Consider the following 9264-nt stretch of genomic DNA (forward strand, 5'->3'; position numbering starts at 1 on the left):
TCCACACATCAGCTCATTTTCCATCAGCTGAACGTGTGTTCATGCCATCGTTCCACGCCAGCTGAGATGACTCCTCACTAGAATCTTCCCTGTTTTACCATGTCGTCGCTGCACACAACTCCACAACCGAATGTTAAAACTGATCAATTCACATGTTAAAGATGTGTCTGCTTGACACAGAGAAAAATCCCCCCACAGATATCCTACTTTGAGATGATGTCATGGCAGTTTTAGTATCACCATGGCAACCAGTGAAGGGGTATTATGTGCAAAGGAAAACTACAAAAATAAAGCAGCAGGTAACCACGGGGTGGAAAGATGATTCTGTAATCAGTGAGGCTGTAAATGTCACCTCCATGACTCCTTCCAGTAGCCTGTCCAGCACATCTCTCCTTTTCAGCTTCGCTCTCTCCATGGCTTCCAGCTTCACGATCACAGCGTCGATCTTGGACACGATGCTGCCGATGGAGTGCTCCATCCTGTCCACGCGTCTCACCAGCCTGAGAGAACAGAGCCCTGTCAGTCCTGTTGCGATAGTAAAGTGTCACATGACCAGCACAGTCCACCATCCTATCATCAGGGGTAATTATCACAGTCACTACGTGGCCAAAGATACTCACACTGGTCAGAAACAATTCATTCATAAGATACTTAAGTCATCACAGAATTGCTAATTAACTCATTAACATCATGAGCTGCATACACTTGAAACTCCTCGTAGGAGACCCCTCCAGAGCTGCTGCCACGGCGACGGGAGCTGTGACCGCTATCTTCATCGTCGTCCTCCTCAGAGTCGTCTTGGGTCCGAGGGAAGCTCCGCCCAGTGCTGGGTCTAGTCAGTGAATTACGCTCCAGGTCCAAGTCCTCCTACGGACGGAGGAGAAACACGCTGAGCATCGGCACACTCCATGCGTCTGACGTCCTCACTCACTCTCTCTTTCTCCAGGTCATCTCTCATTTGCTGGTGTTCGTGTTCTGTCAGCTCCTGGTCACCGTCGTTATCATACTTGGCAAAAATGGCCTGAATCTCAGCGTCCGTGTGGCCTTTCCTGATCACAGACAAACGGAGTGAATCCTGGTCATGAATTCCATCTGAACCTTGATGTGTCTTTGTGTGCTGGTCACCCTTTTAAATCCTGACGTAGCTCATCAAAGTTCAGTTTGCCCGCAGTCTGACGTAAACCGGCTGAGATGTTGTCCACGGCCGTCTTTTTGAGTCTCAGCTTCATCAAAGCTTTGTTACAACCCTGAGGGAAGAGAATTTGAAAATCAATGCGAATAGTGACCGACAGAAACCAAACATAGAAACCAAAAGGTCAAAATGAGTCCATCACCTTCTTAATGAGGTCAGTCATCTCCAACTCGGACCTCTGCTGAGACATGTCTGCCTTCACCTCTGAGTATGTGTCGTTGATGATGGCCAAGAACATGTTCTACGCAGAGGGAAAAGAAAGGTTTTCTGTGGACCTGCCGAGCCGCCGAACATATGGACGCCGCACCGAAAACCTGCTTCTAAAACTCACCATGAGAATGAAGAAAATGAAGAAGACAAATGTGGTGAAGTAGATGGGTCCGAGCACTGGGTTTGCATTCTCAATTTCAGAGAACTCAAAGTCTCCCAGGATGATGCGGAACTGGGTGAAACTACACAGACAAAGACCATGTTTCACATCGACGGGGCAGGAAAGAGGTAGACTGAAAACATAGAAGGTTCCTGAAGGTTCCTACATGCTGGCTTGGAATGTGCTGAAGTCGTTGACCTGGGTTCCAAACACCAGGTAGGCCAGCTGAGCATACGCCAGGAAGATGATGAAGAACATGATGGCAAAACCTACGAGGTCCTTGGCGCAGCGAGACATGGTGCCGGACAGCTGACTCATGGTCTTATTGAAGTTGATGAACTTGAAAAGCTGAGGAGATAAAACGTATGTTTCCATCACCGATTCATTTTAATGTGAAAGCATTTTTAAAAATTACCTTAACCCAGGAAAAAAAGACGATGACTGCAGCCACATTGTTGAACTGAACCTGCAGGTTGGCCAAGGGCTCGAAGCAGGCGTGAGACGTGTGGCTCTCCAACAGACCTTTGAGAAGGCTGCCAACCATCGCTGTTCTGGTTATGTTCATGATGATAGCAACGACGCTCATCTGAAACAGGAAGAAAAGTGACTGGTGCTTACTGAAACAAAGGAGAAAAACATTCTCTACATTTGATCTACTCTGATAACTCCACTGATCATCAAAACATGCCTTTGTCACTAATAGTCAAATAGTTCTTATCAAATCATTAGAAACCTTGTTACACCAATCATGCACCTTGAGCTCTATTTTTTCTTTCAATAGTAAAACTGCAATAGTGGAGTTCTAGACACAGATGCTGAAAATGTCCCTGTCTGACAGTGAGTAAGAATCCTTCAACAGATTCCTGGATCCAGATGGTTCCAGAACACTACATCACTACTATCAGCATTTCCTGAACATTTCATTCAAATACGTTCATAACTGAGTTGTTCTGCTACAGGCAAACAACTCAGTCATGAACAGACAGACAAACCCCAGACATGACTGACTACGCACCACGACTATGAGAACATCGTGACAGTTCCACAGGCTCTTGAAGTAATGCAGTCGGTGGATACGGATCTCCAGCACCTCCTCCACAACATAGTAGAGGATGAAGAGGCAGAAGGTCACCTCACACACGCCCACGAAGTAGTCCCAGCTGCATGTGTATCTTATCAGACGCACTGTCTGGAACTGCCAGGAGGTCACCGCCCCGCCAGTCGCAGGGAACTCCACCAACAACCTGACGCATACATCAGATCAACCATTAGTTTCCAGACAATGGGACCACAATAGAACAACATAGGAAGTTCTACAAATATTCATTAGTCGCTTGGCAAAGACAGATAACAGGCTGATTCTGATGATTCTCACCTGACAATGCAGAAGAGGTTGATGTTGCCATTGTAGACCGACAGGTCAAGGAACACTGCTCTGGTGCCTCTGTCAAGCCACAGGTGGTCTTTGAGAAACTGCAGTTGGACAGCTGACTCCTCTTTTGTACGCGACAGGTCTTGGTAGAATCCTCCGCCTCCATACTTCGATACCTGACCCACATAAGTGCTCCCGTTCATTTCGCTCTCTGTTGCATAGACCCACCTGGGAGACAACGAGAGGAACGAGTTTAGTCGGCTATCATATGCAGCGAATACAACGTCATCTAATACTTACAAGCGTTTCTTTACATTCCTTACATCTTATTCAATAGTTTATTAACAAATTTGCACCAAAGTCAAATTGCCAACATACGCAGTTCCATTCTTGGGACCGAAGGAGGAGGTGTCCTCGTTGGTTGGCGTGTACATGTTGTAGCAGTCCTGTACTTTATCCCTCAGATCTTCATGGACCGAACAGGACTCGTTGCGGACTTTGACTTGCCGAAGTCGGGGTACCCCAAGTAGGAGGTTCTCATAGTAGATGAGACTCTGATTCTCTGGCAGGGCTCTTATTGTTGTACCACAACGTCCCAGTACATGCCGTTCAGGAACGGCCCCTCTGCGAACTACACGTTTAGGACAAGGACAGTCAGATTATGACAATGGAAAGGGGACATAGGGAACAAGCAGACGTCCACCATTGATCATTGTGACTTTGAACGCCATCCAGCATGCATATTTCCTGGACACTACATGACATTAATCCCACTCTCTGCAAAGGTACAGACTCTGCCAACGAGCACCAACCATCTTCACGGACGCTGTATTGATCCATGCTAAGGTTACCTGCTTGCTGAAGACTTCCAAATGTATGGGAAGAATAATAACAAAACAACAAAAAGTATAGATGAAATGAAAGCTTTTACACAAAACAAAACAAGGCGTGTCCCATTTTACCTTCCAGAAATCCTCCATGGTGGAAAGGCTTCTGAAAGTGGAAGAATCTCCAGCAGTGAGCGGCGTGTCCAGGAAAAGCTTAGACATTACTTTGGTGTAGTAGTACATGTTGGCACTCACCATCCCGTAGGTCACTGCAGAGTGTTTCACAAAATACCAGTACTGAGAACAAGTAAAAAGCACCATACACCCCCATTTCTGCCCGAGTACACTGTCTACTCTTTTACGTTTACAGATAACGTGAGACTCCACTGAGTCAAAAAATAAATATAGAGTGAATTTCTACACTATCATTACTAATAGCAGCAGAAATTTAGCAGACCGCCACTCTGGAAACAAATTTTACATGAACTGGGCTTTTTAAAATGTGCCTGTATGCCAGAGAATCCTTTCCTGGTCCACCCAAAACCACACTTGGGCAATTTTCCCATGTGGCAAATAAAAAGTAGAGAGACAGTACCATTAGCTTTGTCACCATGCACATTTTCAACTTTTTTATTGTTGCGCTGGGAGATTTTATCTGCTAAGATCATCAAACATGAATGCATACATATACTATAGCATAGTATACACTATATATACACACTATACTATACACGAAGGGACATTCTGTGTGTGTGTGTCTTTTCACTGCATCTCAAAGTCTTACGCAGAAGAGCAATCTCAGCTGTTCCCATGATGACAAATATCTATGCCAGATGTACAACCAAACAAAAAGCCCTCACTGGAAGGTTGCCTGTCAAACCATTGTTGTTTTTAGAACAAATGTAATGTTCACTTACATATACATACGGTGATGAGGAACGCAATGTAAGTGAGCATCTCTCTCAGTATGTTCCGCAGGTACCTTTCACGACTGCTGTCACTGTCCTCCATCAGCTCCGTGCCCCACAGAACTGCAAAACAAACAGAATCAGTACAAAGACTTTGATTACCAATTAGTTAACCTTATAAGCCCCTTTAGATATTTTTCTGTGACCTGGGAGCATTTTAAACACTTCCAAAACGGTTATATCTCATCTTGTGTTTGTTTGAGTGTGATTGTTAGCAGGGTGAAGCAAAAGCTCTCTGGTCATTGGTGAATTTGTCGCAAGAGAGTAATTAGGCAAAGGATGAACTTGAATTATTGCAGCAGATGAATTCAGTACAGTGAAAACCACAAATACCTGACACTGGATTTGTCATTTATCATCAGACGTGTCAGTGGAGTTGGACATTCAGATACTTTAATATCCATTAAAACTATAACGGTGGTTCTGGACAGACTATACAGGCTGGATCTGGTTGTCTCACAGACATCACAGGGTTGTAGGGATGTTTTTCATGTACAAATACTGTGTTCATGTCAAAACAGCTCCCAGTCACATTATTGACATTACCTGTATTATCATTGTTTACTTTGCTTTTACTTTAGAAGCAAAAGTAAATAATCAAGTAAATAGATTATGTTATAATCGAGTGAAAAGTCTCTCACTTCTGATTTTGTGGAGGATCTGCTTCAGACAGTTGGGGTGCTCCAGCCTGCCCTGCTGCTGGGGATCCACCGTCGGGGTCGGGTACAGTCCTCCGCGGGGGATGTGGGTGCTGCTTCCTCCGCCGTTGTAGCTTCCCAGGCCGCTGCTGCAGCTGCTGCTTGAGGCCGTGGACACCGACCTCCTCCCGGGACTCGCTGGAGGCCAGTCTGCCTCCATTATCCCATCCTCGGGCTCGAAACCCGGGTTATCCCGACTCCACGCCTGCCTGGACGGAGGCGACGGGGTGCCTGCGACTCCTCCGAGCCCCACGTCTTGCTGCTGGATGTTCTCCATCTCGATGCCCTCGCCAGTGTCCGATCTGTGCGGCTGCTGCTGGGGTCTGACCCGGGAGGAACTCATGGTGCACTTACCGCTCGTTTGTGGAAGACTTTCTCGACAGCAAATTCAAGTTAAAAACACCGTGTACTACTTAAAAACTATGAGAAGTCACATAGACATGATGTTTCCACCTTGTTGCTCTTCCCCACTGTTATTTTTCACTCACTGGTGAATTGCTTTAGAAAACTTATCTTCACGTACGATGCAAAAAAACACGTCTCAAAGCGATTTTGTACACCGAGTTGAAGTTGCTAGCTGAAAGAAAAAAAAAAAAACTTGCATCCGGAGCTGACGATGAATGTTTAGGTGAAAGTAGACAGATACTTCTGTCGTCCCAGGACAGCCATCTTGTTCTTGAGGTGTTTCCTAAAAAATCACATTCTCATTTGGTCGGGACTCGAATTACACTGGAAATCATGGCGTCGAATGCAGAATGGAAAATCGTCGTCTCTACTCAATGAAACGTAAAAGCACTGATATTTATCCGTTTTTTTTAAATTTATTCGTGGAATTTAGTCGTAGTTTATCCGTCAGACATATTATTTACCCATTCATAAAATGCCCCTCTCTATCTACCTGTTTATGGGACTGTAATTGAATAGTATGTGTTTAGTAAACAAATTACAAGTTTAGACTTTTATTCAAAACTTTTAAGTTTATTTAGATGAATTACATAACATATGTGTGTTTGGGAATGCGGTTGCTATGACAACAGGGCACATCCGTAAAAACTCGGCCACATGAGGCCAGTCTGTCAATCGGTTCACCAACATGCTAAACTAGAGCATTATATTTCAAAAGATTTAATTTCAAGATTAAATGTATAATTCCATTACAGGGATAATCTTTTGTCAAAGGCAAAATCTGGATCTATCGCAGCATTTATTGTGACTGAAAGGTTTGTCTCTGCGACTTGATTATGTAGTAGACTATTATTAGACTATTATTAGATATGACAGATAATATTTCACTATTTGCCCTGGGTTATGTTGAGTTGTTTGATGAGTTGTTTTCCCATTACAAAGGACATAGGCTTGAGTTATAGTAGCAGCCCTTCTGTTTTCCACTCATACTAAATTTGACCACTTGGTGGTGCCCAAAATCCAGATTTAATCTGTGTTCTGCAACATTGAAACCATCAACTGCACAGATTCTTCATGAACAGTATGTAAAAATAGAAATAGTAAAAAAAGCAACGACACAAATTTAGATAATAAAATCGTCCATTAACACAGAGCAAAGAGTGAAAGCGTAGCAGCTTCGTTTAAGAAATCAGTATTTCATTGTTTATTAATTGGTCATTAATATTGTGTTATTATAAAGCACGTGACTGATTGGACCTCCATACTTACGTCAACAGAATTTTTTTTTTTACATGTGGTCATGGAATGACAGTTTTCTGTGATTTCATGCAACATGCAAATATATCCCAAACTGTATGCGTTGCAACTGTGATGAGGATGAATAAATCGAGTTAACCACTGTGTGTGTTTCATCATAATCTGTAGTTTTTCAGTGTGGTGCCAGTGTGAAGACATTTCTGTGACGTCATAATTTATGTTGCTGAGTGTAAACACTTCATTGGTTGAATCGTTGTGATGGGGCTTCCCTGCCCCACATTGCAGGGGTAAAACAATAAATCGAAGCTATCACTTTAAATTTCAATCTCTGGAACAGCAGAGATCATATACTTTCAGTCAGTGAGGTGTTTGAAATATTGCGATTATCACCTGGAATACGTTGCACTACCGACCAGCTGGTTCCTCGCAGTTATTTATTACAACTCATTCTGTCTACATAGATAGGTCTTTCACAAGGTAAGTTAGCCATCATTCAGCCAATGTCAGCTATGTCACGGTTGGCAGGCGTACACTTGCCGTACCAGCTAACTAACATTAGCTGCATTGTCTACCCTAAACCGTGACAACTAGGGTAAAAGCCAGTTGTCATTTGAAGTTACTAAATATATGAGCGGTTCTTGTGTAGTTATCTCGCGTTATATGGTTATGTTAATGTATTCACATCAACACATTTACTCTCCTTTGATTTCTTTGCGCTAGCATAGCAGACGCGTTTACGTTTGTTTCATTGATAGTGGTCTGACAGTAGAGTTACTGTGAATATGGGTAATTTATTCTGTAGTTTTGGAAAACCGATACCCGTTAATTAAATCACTCACTTCAATTACTGTAATGAACGTGTTAATGGTCGTAACTGGGAGTTATCCTTATGAATCAAGAATTAAATATGTACAAAGGCTATCGGTGCTCCATGTTATGTCGGCTTGGTGATGGTTAACATCATCCCCGATTACGTGAACGTTGTTGATGTGAAAGAACAGTCATGTTGCACGCTGCTATTCGTTATTTTGTGCACGTCGAATGACGTGTTTTCCACAAGATTTTGTACCCATAAACCAGTAGCCGACTGGAAGAAAAAACGACGACGCCACAACTTAGCTAAAATAGAGCTAACGTTAGCTAACCAGTTAGCAAAAGCTGTGCGTCGCTTTTGCCGGGATAGCTTATTCTCAAGATGTCAGAGAGGAGGTTTATCATTGACGTTTTCTCTTAGACTTGACAGCGTATAGTTTGACATTTCAGGCCAGTCTTACATTATGCAAATCATGAATTTGTGTTTGCGGGTCGCTAGTATTGCACATGCGACAAAGTAAGAGCTGGTAAATGTTGGCCCAAACATTGCAGGCCTGAAGGCCACTGGTCTAGAAGAAGATTTTAGGGTATATGAAATGCATAGCGTCTTGAAACAGAATGTAATTTTGACGCCTGTTACTAGATTCTTTTCTCCATTGCGTACTTTGGTTTGTTTTCCCCGCTCCCCATCATGTTTGTTGCCGGCCCCCTCTTTGTCTCATTGGATGAACGTGATGGCGCAGTTGAATGTTAGCTAGTAAGTTAGCCATCAAGCTAAACATTAAGCTAGTTTGCCTTTGGGTTGATGTGGGTCAGATGAACTATGGGCCCATATAGAAAGGAAAGGAAACTGAAAGCCGACGACTTGAGTAATTGTGTACACTTGTTATTCAGATGCTTCCATGTTTTGTATTCAATGAACGACAAATGTGTTTAGGTTTCCTTCATGCACATAATTTTATGACAGTCATTGTCTACCAGACTGGGTCTATCTGTAACACCTTACTGAAACTAATGTAGATTACTGCAACAGTTTTGGGAACGTTATTTTCCCAAACCTGAAATTATTTGTCATCTTGATGGGATGATTAGAATTTCTTATTGGATTTGGATTCAAATTGCGTTGTAATATGACAAAAAATAAAATTGACTGTCCTCTAACATTCAGAAGTATGCAATTCAAATCACAACTCAAACAAAAGCATCCAATTATGTGTGGAATGCTTCCTCTATAACGTTTTCTGTTCATGGAGGTAGATACATCCTCATTTTAGCCAATTGTACCTTTTTTTTTAAAGATTGGGTTATTACAACTAAATCCTGGGTTATCTTTTGTTCCAGCACTTAATATTGTTTACCAAA

The 9264-nt window shown here is 42.9% G+C and overlaps 1 protein-coding gene across 1 annotated transcript; it reads right to left on the reverse strand.

Annotated features, from left to right (window-relative positions):
- Positions 1-7: 7 nt before the first annotated feature.
- LOC144739987 (polycystin-2-like) lies at positions 8-5770 on the reverse strand (the record flags this gene model as incomplete). Its single annotated transcript, XM_078622877.1, is given in 17 exon segments — positions 8-27; positions 362-500; positions 704-867; positions 932-1049; positions 1126-1247; positions 1335-1433; positions 1524-1644; positions 1729-1910; positions 1978-2148; positions 2578-2806; positions 2938-3162; positions 3313-3503; positions 3505-3522; positions 3524-3565; positions 3897-4030; positions 4679-4792; positions 5371-5770. Coding segments are annotated over 17 exon segments (2489 nt in total), but the record flags the coding sequence as incomplete, so codon positions are not given.
- Positions 5771-9264: the final 3494 nt, after the last annotated feature.

This window comes from Lampetra planeri, unplaced genomic scaffold (genome assembly GCF_965212315.1).
Source record: "Lampetra planeri unplaced genomic scaffold, kcLamPlan1.2.h2 scaffold_1826, whole genome shotgun sequence".
NCBI lineage: Eukaryota > Metazoa > Chordata > Hyperoartia > Petromyzontiformes > Petromyzontidae > Lampetra > Lampetra planeri.